At 43.1% G+C, this 16802-nt stretch overlaps 1 protein-coding gene across 9 annotated transcripts in view; it reads left to right on the top strand.

The window, feature by feature from the left end:
- LOC130207396 (ankyrin-3-like) overlaps positions 1-16802 on the top strand; it is a 135843-nt gene that overhangs the window by 86791 nt on the left and 32250 nt on the right. For 8 of the 9 annotated variants that reach the window (XM_056435979.1, XM_056435984.1, XM_056435985.1 and 5 more), the window contains exons 16-23: positions 3379-3477; positions 5119-5316; positions 5514-5612; positions 6853-6951; positions 7107-7205; positions 7342-7437; positions 8792-8864; positions 13271-13394. In XM_056435979.1, coding sequence (XP_056291954.1) covers positions 3379-3477; positions 5119-5316; positions 5514-5612; positions 6853-6951; positions 7107-7205; positions 7342-7437; positions 8792-8864; positions 13271-13394 — 887 coding nt within the window. The remainder of the gene's footprint in view (positions 1-3378; positions 3478-5118; positions 5317-5513; positions 5613-6852; positions 6952-7106; positions 7206-7341; positions 7438-8791; positions 8865-13270; positions 13395-16802) is intronic. The other variant, XM_056435987.1, reaches the window with a different exon arrangement.

Below are 16802 nucleotides of genomic sequence, written 5' to 3'. Positions count from 1 at the left end.
TGCTGTACTATATTGAATATATATTTGCTACTACTAGCTTCACTACGACAATATATAACACTTATAATATATAATGTATATATACCGTGAATTCTTTAATAAATAAAATAATATAATTATTTTTTTTTATATGTATACATGTTATTGCCCACATAAAAATTCTCCTTATGCCACATGTTTGAGGAGATGCCCTCGTTAGTCTAAGCAGTGACCTCTGCAGGCACTGACACCCAGCAGTTGCCAGCAGTTGCCAGCAGCAGCCGATAACAGCTGCCACTAAACTACCACTACTAACACTAAGTGCAGTTGCCACTAAAAGCCAAGTGCCAAAAAAAAAGCCAGCAGCCAGGGGGGAGCCGGCCAGTGGACGGTCGACGAGATTTAGTGTGACAAGCTTCACCCGGACAGCCGGAAGGAAGATCACTCATGATCACAGAATGGAGGGATGCTGGTTTAGCTAGATATAGATAGATAGATAGATAGATAGAGCTAAAATAGCTAGATACACAGCTTTTAAGTGTGAGGGGGTGCGCTGCTATATTTACTGACACTTACTTGGGATACCGTTGTCGTTAATATTTTGTGGTATATTATATTGTTGTTTGTCAATCAAAGTGTGGCACCGTGCATGTGAACCGGTTGTTGTGGTGTTTGGTGTGGTTGAGGCGAGCGTAAAGTGCTGATGAAATGCTGTAATGCCGTGAGTGGAGGAGAGTTAATGGCCCCGCGGTTGCTCCTGTAATGCTGACGAATTGGAGTTAATATATATCAATGTGAACGAGTGACCTAACAAACTGTGGCGTGTAAGTACGTGATGAACAATGTAGTGTATGGTATGTCAGTCAAAAATAATAACGTCATTAAACATAAATATCGTAGTATGCCATAAAGTTATATATATATATATATATATAATATAAGTGTATAATATATATATATACTCCATCTGTGTATCTAGCTATATAAAACAACACATCTGTTATATATATATATATATTCATACTCTTTTTTATGTATATATATACATCAATTAAATATATATATTATCACAGTGAAGCTTGTGTCTATATCGCTATACACTATCTGTCTCCACATCCATCTGTGATAGTCTTTCTTCCACTTCCTAGCAGTGAAGCACAGTTTGACTACTTTCTTCTTTTAGCACAGTAGTGTCCGCTGGCGCTGCTGCTGGCAACTGCTGGCAACTGATGGCAACTGATGGCAGCTGCCGCAAGTGTGGCTACTGCTGGTGGCATCTTTAACTAGACGCACAACTGCACTTGTGCTGGACGAGAATGACTGACGGTGGCAAACAGTATGACGTAAAAAAAATAATATGGGCTTTATTATTAATAAAAGAGGGGTGGTAAGTGTATTATGTGTATAAGGTATATTATTGTTATATATTTATAAGTGAAAGTATGTTATAAATAAACAATATATGTGAGCAAGTAGCAATAAAAATATTGCATAGTATTTATTATTAATAAAAAAATTATATTATGATGTGCAGTAAACGGTATATCTATGTTACTATAAGTGTTAGTGTGCAGCAGGGCTGTGCAGTGCCAGTGAGGTGCCAGTGAGGTGTGTGGTGCCAGCCAGTGCAGTGTGTGAGGTGCCAGTGAGGTAAGTGTCTGATTACTGGCACCGAGCGGCACTTGCCACTGAGTGCCAGCGTCGCTAGGGGGATCTCGCCCCTACTGATGATTTGAGGATTAAACAGTCAACTTTTCTGGTGAGACCTGGCGAACAAATCCAGAACGATCAGGAAGTCATCCAGATGCCGTGACTATTATCATCCTGCAAGTTTCTTTCTGCCGCCTGCTCTTATCCAACCCGTCTCTAAGAGAATAAGCAGAACCCTTTCTGAGTTTTATTTTCCAAGCTGCAGCGAGACACGGGGTCGATGGTGGGGGAAGTCTCGTGGAGGAGTTGCAGGTTTAGGACAACACAGCCAACAGATGCTTGTCCTGTTGCAAAAACCGTCTGGGTAGATTTGCTTCTATTCCCCGGATGATGCGCTCAGACATATTGACACATTCACTTAGCATAGGCCTGCTGGCTCTGATTAGAGTAGCTAGTTGTGTGTGTGTGTGTGTGTGTGTGTGTGTGTCCGTTTGTGTGCGCGCCACCATCTGAGAGCGTTTAACATAATGGCGGTCAGGTATGATAATGAAGCTCCTCTTGGTGGTGTCGTGCTAAAATCAGCCCCATTGTAACACTGAGTCCAAACACAAAAGCCAAATTAGGCCTTTATTGCAGTTAGAAATGCACAATTCTTTTTAGAGATGAGAAGAAGGACAATTACTTCATTGGTTTCCTCACATTTTGACTCAGAATGTGACACAGGTCTCCCTCCCATGTCTCCAGGAAGGTTGAAACGACACATCGCAGCAGCTCATGAGATTATCAGGATATATACAGCTCTCTTTTTCTGAGTTAATAATGAGGATGTTTCCGTAAGATGGAAGTATATTTTTGTGTGGATGCAATACTTTAGGTGTGACTTAGAAGTGAACATACTCGTGCGTTGTATTTTTGTGCCTCAAAACATGCCATGAGGATATCTTTCAACTAAAACAATAACAACAACATACTGCTACTGCTGTTGTTAGCGCTAAAATATGAATGGTTAATTATTGCGTCATCGCTGACCAATGTTAAAATCATCTATCTCCAATTTAGGTTTCGGTTGATTTTACAAATCAAAGTTTTGCTGAATGTGTGAAGAAGAAAGAAAAAAACATTGCGTAAAGCCTTTTGTGACTCCGAAATGAGGTGTTCAAAGTCTGATAAATTGCCTCAAGCGATGTCACTAGAGTCAGTTGGGTCTAAAACACTAGAATTTGAAAAATGTAAACAAATCTGGTGGCGTGGAGTTAGAAAGACGTGAGATGACCAGACCTCCGTCGCCCGCTCTTCATCTTCATGGTGGCTTGTGGCTACATTAGCCTTTACTAGCATAACACATATTGAATATCTAACCACTGTTAAGTTGCATTGTGGGTAATGTAGATGCCACATTTTCACAAAGAAGAATGACTGGAATAAAAAAAGATGATATCTCTGATTCTGCTCTATCCTGAAGCTAAATAAACCTTTTTTCTTTAAGATATTGGAGCAAAGGCTCACATTCCATAAACCGGGGAAGACATGCTCCCCCTAGCTGCTGCTTCCAGATTACAGCTTGAAGTTGTTGCTCTAAACTTTCTCCTGCACTAACTTTCTTTCATCAGTGTTTTGTCCATCTCCCTTCATATCTTTACACTCTGTTGGTTTGGTGCTTTCATTAACTTATCGGCGTGTGCTTGTTTTCTAACCTGGTGATCTGTTGCATGATGTGTGTGTGTGTGTGTGTGTGTGTGTTTTTTTTAGAGTGGGCTAACTCCACTGCATGTAGCCGCTCACTACGATAATCAGAGAGTGGCGCTGCTGCTGCTGGATCAGGGAGCTTCCCCACACGCTGCCGCCAAGGTATCCACACAAGCACACATCAACACATACGACAATGAGTTCATCTGGCTTTATTTGAGCTCTGCAAAGCCTTGGAAATCACTCCCCTAACCAGGATTTACACACACTGTCAGCATATTGTTTTCATGTTTCTCATCAAACAAAACTGGAGAGCACAAGTGGTGATGTGTTATACATGTCGTCAAGTAATCCATCGGCCTCAACTGCGAACCACTCTTCTGTGAAGTCGCTTCCAGAGCCGGAAAACACTGTGTTTCCAAATTGAAAAAAATCAAAAGCTACTGCTCTTGTTGAAATGTCTGACACAGACATAAAACACACATGGTCGGTGACATATGGTCAAGTTGTGTCTCTCTCTCTCTCTCTCTCTCTCTCTCTTAAACTGTATCTTTTTTTCTTTTTATACCTTGCTCCCTCTCACACTCTTAGTCATTACTTCATCCCTCTATAAAGTGTGTTTGATTCAGCTTTCTGCTAAAATTGGTGTGCTTGGTTTAATTTGAGGGCTTTTTAGAAAGGGATCAATCCTTTGTTCACTCAGATGCGAGGAGTGCATGATCACAGATGCGTAGCAGAAGCATTATGCATGCGTCGTATCTGTACTAAAGACAGGATGAGCTGACGTTGTAAAAATTGACTCGCGAAATAAGTCCGGCTCAAATAAAACAGTCTAGGAAATGATGACAGTTTGGAAGTAACGTGTGAATTCAGCGATGGCCTTAGAGATATATGTGACACTTCCCTCTTCCCTCACTCACCCCTCAGCCTTGGATTCACTCTCTTTTAAGCTAAAATCATTCCGCCCCACTGTGGACCTCAATGCTGCCCAGAGTTGAACAAAGCTCACCTGCAGCTCACCAGTGAAATTCCTAGCAGGACAATCTATTTAAACGCTCTTTAGTTCAATGCAGTCTCACAGCTCCTCTCCATGGTAACCGGCGTGAGGCATGTCAGAACAGCTGCTCCGCTGACACTGGATTGTGTGTGACGTCTAAAACACATTCACAAACTCTTGAAAGTTCGCCCACTCATTTGTAAAATGTCAAATCTAAATGTCACTTCCACCTTCATGATTGTGTATTTAAAGTCCATTATTTATTTCAAATTATTTCAATCAATCGACAGCTGAGACCATTATGTGAAAGTGCATCACATAACTGTAGATTTGGCGTCATGACTAAAGGCCTATGTTGAGATTGATGTCGCTTTATTACTTACGCGGTTGCAGTAATGTTGAGCTTCTTATATTTCTGACCTTTTTTTGGTAGCAGCTCATAGTTTTTGCTTCATGTCAGGGTCTGGGATCAGAACTGTTTTCCTCCGATGCAGAAGAAGTCTGTTGGTTATCTGTCCTGTGTATATTTCATATCTGTTATATGTAAAGAAAATGACCATCGTGGTCTTTTCCTACAACCTTGTCCATACTGCAGTCTATAATGTATGAACTCAATTAAATGTTTTATTTAGAATGGAATGAAATCCATTCTAGAAGAAAACACTTATGGAAATCATCCCTGTTTTAAGCACCACTGAGCATAGCAAGCCGCCATAATACCATATCGTAGCTACATTAATCCATTAAAGTAGACGAAGAGTTCAATCCAGCCTCCTGACCTCCTGCATCTCTTTGACCTGCCTCAGAATGGCTACACGCCGCTCCACATCGCTGCCAAGAAGAACCAAATGGACATCGGGACCACGCTGCTGGAGTACGGCGCCGACACCAACGCAGTCACGCGGCAAGGCATCAGCCCCATTCACCTCGCAGCACAGGAGGGCAGCGTGGACCTGGTGTCCCTGCTGCTCACCAAGAACGCCAACGTCAACATGTGCAATAAGGTGAAATCAGGGGCGGAGCTACAGCGAGATACCGACCCTTGCTGTTATCACCTGAATCCACATTTTTAGAATCTAGATGTCGACCATTGGTTTCCAGCATCGTGTTGACTGAGAAAGATAGCATGTTTCTGTCTCGTGTGCTCCCACCATAACTCTTGTATGTGTGTATTCACACGTGTTTCTATCCTCATACACAGAGCGGACTGACGCCACTCCACTTTGCAGCACAGGAAGACAAGGTCAAGGTGGCCGAAGTCCTTCTCAACCACGGCGCTGATGTCGACCCACAAACAAAGGTAGAGCTTTGCCAGCTCATATACACACAAAACCAACACACACACACACACACGTTTTGAATACACACACGGATACAGGACTTAAATCGCTTTTTACAGTTGAGGTTTGATGCATGACCTTTTTTATTCAATTCAATTCAGTTTATTTGTATAGCCCATTTTCACAAGTGCTTTACAATCTGTACATATATATATTTTGACATATATATATATTTTTTTATCTACACACATCATTGACTATATGATTACCTTCGCATTGAAAATGCGGAAGGTTATGTTTTGATCGCCGTGTATTTATTTATTTATTTGTATGCGTGTTCTTCACATAAGTAAAAAAGTATTAAACCGAATCGCATGAAATTTGGTGGGATGATTGGTTCTTATCCGGGGACCATTTGATTAGATTTTGGGATCGATCGGGTCAAAGGTCAAGGTCATGAAAAGGTCAAAATCTTCTTTTTACCATAGCGCGGTCAATTTTATTTGCCCAATCTTGTGATATGCGAAGGTATGCGCTCTACCGAGTGCCCGTTCTCGTTGTCTGTGTTTTTCTCTCATTTTAAAGTGGATTTTCCTGTATAGTTTTAGTCTAGTCATGGCATCAGAAAAATACTGTTGCACACAGACAGACACACACACAGACACACAGACAGACGCACACTTGTCCGCAATCATCTCAGGTTATAGATAAATAAAGGATTGATACCTGAGAGGAAGGTGTTCATGTCTTTAGGAGGGTACACACTGCAGCACAAACACATGCACATGAGCGCGTACATGCTCTTGTATTCAGTCACACTCTGTCAGTTACATTCACTTACACACACACACACACACACACACACACAGGCCCCATAACAGGCTGCTTACATTCACTGGGACAAACCTGCAGCAGTTGAAGGTTGGACTTACACAAGGTTATGTAGTGTGTACGTGTGTATTTGTGCTGACGGGACACTTGTTTACAGCAAATAAGTTATTCTCTCACTGATCTCATCCATTAGCATTCTGCACCGTACCCATAATTCAACGAGAGCATGACATATGCAGTTTTGAAGTTTTAAAATTGAAGATGGCATGCTCAAAAGAAAGTTATTTCTCTTGCACAGTTATTCAAAATTCTTACAAAGATGCACCGTTAATTAAATACTAGTCGCCAGTCAGCATGCGTACCTGTATCTCCCCCCACCCCCCTTTTTCATATCTCACCCTTTCACGTCTGTGTCTCTTCCTCGTGCAGATGGGTTACACTCCGCTGCACGTGGCCTGTCACTATGGCAACGCAAAGATGGCAAACTTCCTGCTGCAGAACCATGCCAGCGCCAATGGCAAAAGCAAGGTAGAAAAACACATGTTCGCCCACCTACAAACACACGCACATGCACGGTCTTATGTTACTGTGTTTGCGTAGCTCTTCCTTCACATTCAGATTTCATACAGGTTGAGTATTTCTTCTCTTTCTTTCCCTGACTGCGTTTGTGTGTCTGTGTCTAGAACGGGTACACTCCTCTCCACCAAGCGGCTCAGCAGGGCCACACCCACGTCATTAACCTGCTGCTTCAGCGCGGGGCCCTGGCCAACGAGCTCACTGTGGTCAGCGCACAAACACACACACACACACACACACACACACTCCACCAGAGCTGAAGCGGGATGAAATACTGAATGCTCTTTTGTGTTTTCTGTGCGCCTCGTGTGAATAACTTCTTGTTGCTCTCTCATTGGTCAGAATGGGAACACTGCCCTATCAATCGCCCGTCGCCTTGGATACATCTCTGTGGTGGACACTCTGAGGCCTGTGACGGATGAAAGCCTGACCACCATGGTGAGACACTCATATGATTCAATCCACACGAGCTCTATCACATCACCGTTAATGTATTTTTCTATAACTTGGAAACAGGTTGAATACAAGAGCTACAGATACAACGCATGCATGTGACACTGAGGTTATTTAGTATCGTTTAAAAGTTGTTATTGAGGTTTTTTTGTACCCAGACAAAAGGAGATGGAAGAAAAACATTTCAAAAGTGAGAATTTAGCATCCTCAGTTATGCGTTACAGCACATCGACGAATCTCATACTTTGCATACATTTACACATTCATACTTATTATAGTATACATTTTTTATTAATTTCCCACTATTCAGGCAGCAATCAGGATTTGTATTCCTTCCTCAACTGTAATATAATCAACTTGAAACTATCAATAGAAAAGTTGTAATCTCGGCAACAACCCCAAAACATTGTAATAAGGAGTTGCAAGACCCAACAAAAAAAATTTGGAAAATGTGTGATTAAAAACCTTCCAATATTCTTTAGAAAATGGTCTCAAGGAATCTGTCGCTCTTGGACTGAAACAGTCAGCAAGTAAGTCAGTAAGTCACGCTATGTCACATGCGTGAAGTTGTCCTGATTAAGAGAGAGAGGGCTACGATTGGAGCTTAAAGTTTCTCCTCAAATAGCTCAGGTTGCGAAAAGCGATCTGACCCGCACACATGACTGAGGGGGAGGGAGAAGGTGGGAGAGAACGAGAGGATGGCGGTGAGGTGACTGGAGGGAGTGAGAGTGTGTGAGGGGGGGCGGGGGAGACGGACAAGGAGGTCAAAGAGGATCCTGCACAATCAGCTGCAAAGTGTATGAGTCATAACTGTGTCTGTGCACAGTGAAATAATTTAAAGATCAAGGTCGATTCCCTGCACCTCGGTGGGATGGATCTATTATTCTCTGTGCAGAGGCCTCTGCTGTTGTTCTCTCTGGTGAACCTACATCTGCAGCCGGCTCAATTTTGAGATGCAGATAAAAAAAAATATTAATATTTCTTCCTGTGACAGAGGCCACGGCTAAGATTTAGTTTAATGTTCATATTAAGAAACATACGTGAAGGTCACACTTTAGTTGGAATGTAAATGCTGAACTTGTCATCAACTGACTCCAGTTTTCCCCAAATTATTTAAAGTTTCAGGTGATATAACAGTCTCAAAATGATTAAAAGTATAAATAGGGATGTCAAATGATCACGTGGTACATCATATTCTTTTAATGTACTACATCATTGTAACTCATACTTATTTTGTCTGGAACAGGTTTAAAGTTTCAGGGGTTTGTCCAGAAAGGAACACTATATTTTTTTGCAAAACTGAATGATTCAGTGATCCATCTTCTTTCCACATTTACAGAGTGCATCGGAAAAACACAAAACCAACGTTCCAGAGACCATGAATGAGTTCCTCGACATGTCTGACGATGAAGGTATGTGAAGAATGCTCAAACTACTGCTTCATTCTGCCAAATGTCACACTTTTAGTTCTAAAATTACATTCATTGATACTTGCAAAGCATTGCTGTGATTTCATGATTTGATTACCAATAAAGTAATATCAATACACTGCATGACTTCCATACACGTGTCATCTTCAGTAACATGTGCATGTTCCACTGTATGTGTATTCAAATCACACAGTCCGGGTCAATGTGCCAGAATTTCTCAATGACGAGTCTTTTACAGATATTGATAAAGGTATCTGTCACCTTTGGCCTCCAATTTTCTGTTGTTTGCTTGTTTTGCTTGAACATAACACGCTGTAGCCGAACTCCCCCGTCCCTTTGAACAGCTAACCGTCCGGCCTCCGCTGTACTCTTCAGCTTTGCTGTTTATTTTCAAGAGAAAGTCTCCAAGCAAAATCAGAATAAACTCAAACAACAGCCAGAGCACACTTATTCTGTCCCCAAAGGCTCTGGTATGTGTTTTAGTTAGTATGCAGTTAATAAATACTGATGTAAAAAAATACTTCCATCATCAGACAAAGAATGCAGTCTCAGCTGTTTCTAATGAACAAGCATCGACATTTCTGAGTCGTTTTAGCCTTGAATCTGGTCTTGGCTTCCCGGCTTATTGAGTGTCCTGTTTCTTTTCACAAACTGACACTGCCGATGTTATTCTCACTGCCACTTGAAAACACATTTGTTATTCTTTAACTTCTTGCACATCGTCATTCTCGCGATCGTCCTCATCAAACACACTTTGCGAAGTGTCATCCTCTTGCTGTGAAATAATGAAAACAAGGTCAACGTGACTTACTTTATGATGTCATTCAGTTAACAGACGATGAGAAGGACTGCATGCACGCAATGAAACAATCGTGTCTCACTGCATGTAAACCTCCATAAATTACATTAAACAAATGAAATCATGACAGAACAGCTGCCGGACCAAGTGCCACCGCGAGTTTACAGAACAAGCCACATTGTTCAGGGCTGCCCACTCCAGTCGCCTGCTCTTTGTTTTGGAACCACAGGGCCAACAGTCCTGGAAAATTGATGAGCTAGGTCATGGGCTGTAGCTTAGGGGATAGTAGGAGGGGGGGTGGAGTGTCTATGTCAGGTGACACCGCTAGAATCAACACGTTACATACACAGACTATCAGGTGGAGGAGGACGAGTTTGCGCTTTAGCTGTATGTTGGAGATCCTCATTGGCAAATGTAGGATTGGATGTGTTATCACTACCATGCAGGAATTATAAATAGAGAGTATCCATAGCCTCATAAACTGTTTATACTGTGTGCATAATTCATCAGCATTGTGTTGGTGCAGCACAGACTTGACATTCACTTTGAATAATAGAAAGCAGCACAAGGCCGGCTACAGTTAGCTGTGTGTGTGTGTGTGGGTGTTTGTGTGTGTGTGTGTGTGTGTGTGTGTGTGTGTGTCTGTGTGAGTTGGGAAGTAAAGAGTGTCCACATCTCTATTTAATCCTAAAGCCGATCCTATTAAACTGTAGTTGTTAGGGACACTCCTGGTGTGTGTGTGTGTGTGTGTGTGTGTGTGTCTGTGCGTGTGTGTGTGTGTGTGTGGCCTGCCTGTGCAATCACGTGCTCATGTCGTGCTCTCTCTAGACTGTACCGATGGCCACTAATTGTGCCGTCTTTAGAGAGCAACTTAACTCCTTGTTGAGCTCTTCTGTCTGTAAGTGTTGAGTCTCCTCTTGTTGGTCTACTGAAGGTCTGTCAAACACCTCTTGCATAAATGTTCTAAATGTATTCCTGAAGTTTTAGTCATTGTGTGCAACATGTAGAAGAGGAGAGAAATGTTCGAATTGCACCACGATGGTGGTTATTTCGTCATTATTTTAGCCCCACTTCTATTTTGACATGCAGCCAGACTTCCACCATAGAGGGAGACGAGGCAGGAGGAGTGTCCAGTGCGAGTTCTCTCCTCCTCTCCGTCACTGTCTCCTCTGCGGAGGTTCCCAAGCATGTGGTCAGCTGACTGCGCGGTAAACACTGTCAGCGCGGCCCCTGCTGACGCTGTTCAGCCGGAGTTGGCTGTGGATGCTGGTGAGAGCTTCTCTCTTTAAATCCCACCAGAGGAGCTTTGTGAACCGCCTTCATGAGAATTAACCCGATGGCTTTGACTTCTACTCTCTCTGCCCAGCAATGTGAACTTTTTCAGAACTTAAAAATAGCGTAAATTGTATTTATTTGCGGAGAAAGAGCGGCAGAGATGTGCGCACCGGCGGCTGACGCGCAACATGGTCTGAGTGGAGTGAAGTGCGTGGGGTGAAGAGAGGGCAACGTTTTCCATCAGAGCACTGAATGGACTACTTGATAGTCCTCACCTGTCACTGGCTTCACTTTTCATCCCGGGGACGTCTAACGGAGCTTTAGACACATAGAACAAACGCAAGAGATATCAGAAGAGTTGTGATTAATAATGGCTGCTTATAACAAAGGTAAGTCGTTACATCGTTAGAGGAACTTTTTTCATGGCTGTCTCCGGCTTTTGAAGGCTGCGATGTAAAAAAGAAAAGAAGAAAAACATAGACACTCACAGAGGATCGACCGAGAGGCAGAAAGTGGAGTGTCATTGACGACCAAACACATGTGAAATTAGTCATTATTATTTATTTTTTAATGTTATGGATGATGAATGTTGACGGCAATTCCCTCAGCCTTCTTACTTGCTTCGGATATTATTTATTTATTTATTATTTATTTTTTGCTAGAGTGAGGTTTGATGCGGTGACGTTATAACATGCAGATGATATGAGGTGTATGTGTGCGCGCGCGCGTGTGTGTGGACGTGTCGAGGTGTGTGTGGTGGGGTAACTGAGCTTGAATGGGATGGTGATACATTACAGCACTGGGAACCAATTGTTTTACAGTTCTGTGAATCCAGACAGAAACAGCGAGAAAAACACCGGAAGTTAGGTCATCAGCAAACCACCAGAATAAAAGCACAACATAAATCGACAGAATTAGAGCTATGCCACCTGTCTTCAATTCTAAATCCGTATTATGATGTTAGTTTGCTTTCTTCTTGAGTTTAAATCAACGGTTTTGCATGATAAAAGTGGCAACACAGAATAAAGGTGCATGTAAAAGCTCCAGACTCATCATTTTGCTCAGACATCCACAAATGTTAGGCTAGAAAATAAACTACATTTGATGATATAACAATGTCGCTTTTATTTCACGAGAAATATATTTCAGCTTGTCTTTACTCTACATTTATATTGATTTATAAAGCATTGTCTTCAGAATACGTGAGGGTAATTCTGCGATTCGGGCATTATAAGAAGATAGAGTGTATGCAGAGGCAATTCTACATAACTGCATTGACCATTAATGATATTTATTACATTTGAGATTTATTTCAAAGCATTTGGCCGCACAGAGATAGTGCATATTACTTTTCTATTAGTCTACTGTCCTATTCTAGACAGTAGAAGTACATGAATGAACAACTTACACGTTTAGTATGCCATTAGCATTTTAGGGAGTTCATTTGGGCATGTGCTTCCATGCATTTTGAATAGCAGGCGTTCATTTAATCGTTTGAGGCAATGTTTGACAAACCTAAAAATCTTTCCCCGACGGTTTGTTTTGAAATGTGACACCGGAAATGCCTACTAATATTGTCATCCAGCTTGCCACTGGTGCTGGTGTCTGATCGGAGTGCGGCAGTATTGAAGGCAGGGGGAGGGGCTGCGGTGAAGGAGCACAGTGTTGCAGGCAGGACAGAGCTGGACATGAGGGAGAAGGGGAAACACAGTAGCCGCTCCGCCGGCTTTATGGACCGGCGTGTCATCGTCCACCGGTCCGCCGATCGAGGTGCGCTGCGGTTCTGCCCTCTGGGCTTATTGTCTGTTTATTGTGCTCATGCTTTTGGTCGCTTTTGGTCGCTGTTCATCCCTCTGCGCTCTGCGCTCTGCGCTCTGCCTTCTGGGTGCTGCGAAAAGAGCTGCGTTTGGTTTTACAGGAAAGCTCCAGATATACCGCTAAGTGGCTGTGCTGCTGCCTCTGATAGCACCTTTCTCTAAAATGACTTTTGTCTCGCCTCTAAAACAGTCAAGCATCAGCAATGCTCAGTGTTACAGCTTCATGTTGTTGTTATTGTTGTTGTTGTGTCACAGTCAAATGCAGAGGTTAAGTTGCAGTGGGCTGTGTAGTTGCAGTGAGGTGTGTTGGGTTAAACGAGTGCTTGAGATAAAAGATCCGAGGCCTCCAACTATGATCATATAAGTGAGAGACTGATGTCGGCAGCGATGGCTTGTTTTTCTTCTTGAGGTGCCGCATCACCTCTCCTTGCTGGGATTGTTTTTTTGTTTTGTTTTTAAAGTAAACGAGGATTTCATGATATCATCCCCCATACCAGGTGAGGATGCATTGACCGGGGACACGGACAAATACCTGCGGCCTCAGGACCTCAAAGAGCTGGGGGATGACTCCCTCCCCCAGGAGGGGTACATGGGTTTCAGCATAGGAGCCCGCTCAGCCAGGTAAGCACCTGTCATCTATGTTATGAATATCACTGATGTCCTCTGGCGCAGTGCCGACAGCTATTTGGTCCAACTTGTCCTTAGAATAGTGTGGCCAGGTTCTGTTTATATATTTGATATCGATGGTGTGGTTGTTCACCCTACGCATCAGATTGTGAAACAAAGCATGTCATCTACAGCCCCTCCGACACTCACACAGAAACTCAGGGCACACACAAAAACAGAATATTGGAAATCACTGGAGAAAGCAGCTGGAAAGTTGCCATCCGATGATTCAACCTGACAACATGATTCAGCGTTTTATCTGGCCTCATTCAAACCCAGGTAGAGATTACACATGGCCCATAGTGTCACACACGAGATATAAGCAGTATCTCTGAACCGTGAGGCCTTTGATACTCTCCGTGAGCAGCTGCTCATCGAGATTCGACACAGGCCCAACGACAGTTTGAGAAAGGGAACAAAGTACGGGGTGGAAAACTGTCGCGCTCCAGTGAAAACACATCAGCAGCACACAAGACGAGTGTAGAGCAGAGCACATATTTGTATATTGTAGCCACACGGACAGACGGCAGATGTATTGAGATGGTTGGATTGATAAAAACAACGACACCAACTGTGACAGGAAGCTGCTGACGTCCGCGGGTCATAAGAAAACATGGGAAACAGGGAATTAACTGAAAATAGTCCATAATCAAACATGTTTGACAAGAAAATGGGTCGTTTACTGGAAAGAGATTTGAACGGTGAGAATAGTTGTTAAGAGTTCAACATATTATGGAAGTTAGAAGAGGTTTATGTACTCATTCAAGGGTTGGAAGTTTCAGTTATTAACGCATACTGTTATTGTGTTTTTTTTGTGGGTATTTAAGGGGAGGATTTTTGTAAATAATAATATCTCTGTCTGCTAGATATTAGAATTACACATACCTAAGCTGATCCTTTATGCCAGTGCTTTTGTGTAATTGCATATGAAGTAAGCTGAAACTGATTGATTTTTAATGTATATGTAATGTATTATGAATGTATGATGCCGAGCAAGTTCTTTCCTCTTTCCTTTCTGTTTATGACATCGACATTGCATGGTTTGCTTTTTGACTGGGCTGCACACACACAAACACACACACGCACACACGCACACACACTCAAGAATGAGCTAGTCCATACCACCATGCAAAAGCACAGCATCAATGTCATATGGGGAAAGAAGTGAAAGCCACATCATGCTTGAATGTCTTCAAAATGCTTCGCTTTTCACTCTTCTATTCTGTTCTTTTCCTTGTTTTCCTGCACCGTGTCCCTCATTCTAGCCCTAGACTCAGGTAAGAACAGAGTAGTAGTTGTAGAAGTAGTAAGCATAATTAGTTGTGAATGGTGTCTCCCCCCCCCCCCTCTTTCCCTGTGACCCATGAACCCTGTTCAACCCTACAGCCCTTAAAACCACTAACCCAACCCATGAGCCATCCATCGTACACTGGCATCATCCAGTGTTGTTTGTAGTCACGGATTTGTCACTTTCTTGCTGTCATGTGTTGTATTTTTTAGATCGTCGCTCCATTTTAGCCGATCGCCATTCACCGTATTTTCTAATCCGTCTTGAAAAAAAACCATGTTTTTGATGCAGGTGTGGAAAAGAAGCAATCCCTCTGGAAATGAGAGCACAAATGCCACGTGTGTGTTGTTGTTGTTGATTTTTTGCATACTTTTATTTAGTTTAAGTTGTGTGGAATAATTCGATAACATTTTGAGGTGGCTTGTTCTTAAGTGGCACTTTATAATTTAATATTTTATTGTAGTGCCACTGGGTGTAACTTCCAGGGATCAAATTCTTAATAACCCACCCCCTTGTGTCCCCTTTATTAACATCTAAGTAAGTGAAGATGTATTCAGGATTAACATGGATCTTAAATCCTGGTTTGCAGAGATGGAAACTTACCGGCCTGAGATTTCGTTGGACGTTTGGTCCAGCATTTAGAAATCACCGACACAGGCATCATACATACACGGATGCATTTGCGCACAACCCCTCACATGTACACACGGACACACGCGACTGTCCACACAGTTGCCTTCATTAATACACAGGTACGTTGGTGTACACATGGAGGTGCCGAGCAGATCCAAGTCAAGTCGTTTGGATGATGGGAAGTGTAGTTCACAGCGAGGCAGACAGATTGATCGACAATAAAAGGAATGTAGTGGTGTGGAAAGAAGAGTGAACTGTTGGCTAAAACTGTGGCGTCTTTGTAACCATAGAGACGGCAGATGTGGAGGAAGAGATGAGGGCACAGCGGTGGCATGACACGCAGAAATAAATGACAGACAGTAAAGAAGACGACCACGATAATTAGAAGGAAGCAAAGAAGGGAACTGAGAAGCTTAAGTGTTTCGGGAGGAGAGGAAGATGGACAGAATGAGAAAGAGGAGGAAGCTGTGAAGAACAAACCGGGTCCGGCTGGGAGCGGAGGGTGGTGGTGGGGTAGCGTAGTGCTGCCATGCCAAGCGAGTCCATTCAGGCCACACAGAGTTGCTCGGTAACTTGGATGGTGGGGTAGGCGGGCCGTGCTGAATAAAGGGCTTCTCTCCGTGCTGAATAGTGTGCCCACTCAAACACGCTGAGCTCTGCATTTTTCTCGCCACCCCACCGCACACATCAATACCCACGTACAGTATTCAAAACACAGCTCAGAGTTGTCGGCGTGACTGTAAGCCCCTCAAAGGGCACGGACGCATACAAAAACACACTCATCCCATACGCTGTTTGTGTGCCCAGACAAGTGCGCGGACGGTGAACGTCCGTGTCCCGATTGTGCGTCGGCTCTTCTGCCACGATCGAAAAACACTGTCGCAAAAAAAAAAAGCACAGAGCACAACATTTTTTTTTTTTTTTTAACTGAAAGGAATCTACAGCACCGCATTGAGAACACGTCACCGCACAGCCACGAAGCAGACTGCAGCAGGACAGATGGAAAAAGACCAGCTTCCCTTTTGTGTGTGTGCTGCTCAGAAACGGGTCCAGGTCAGCTGCTAATCTTAGAATAAAGAAGTCCGTCTTTGAGCTCGAGTCAGATTTAACAGGTTTGAGCCGCCCTAGTTTCTTTTTTCTGACGACGAGCTGCACGCTCGTTCCCTCGCCGAATCTGTCAAATGTCATCATTTAGACACACTTTGCGACAGCTGTGTTCATGACGCACACCAACCACACCTCTGAACAGCCGCCTGTGTTTTCCTTCAGTCTCTTCCTCTTCCCCTCTATCTCTCGACGCAAACAAACTGACCTCGCTCACATTTCCATCTCCGAACAACCTGCTGTCGTTTCTTATCTCGGTCAAACTGCGGGCTCCACAGCCTCTCTCTCCCTCTATTCTCCACTTTGACTTTTGGACTCTCTCCGTCCAGTACTGTAAG

The sequence above is a fragment of the Pseudoliparis swirei genome, chromosome 17, assembly GCF_029220125.1.
Source record: "Pseudoliparis swirei isolate HS2019 ecotype Mariana Trench chromosome 17, NWPU_hadal_v1, whole genome shotgun sequence".
NCBI classification, from domain to species: Eukaryota; Metazoa; Chordata; class Actinopteri; order Perciformes; family Liparidae; genus Pseudoliparis; species Pseudoliparis swirei.
Note: the sequence above shows the minus strand (reverse complement) of the source record. Positions and strands in the feature narration are given on the sequence as shown.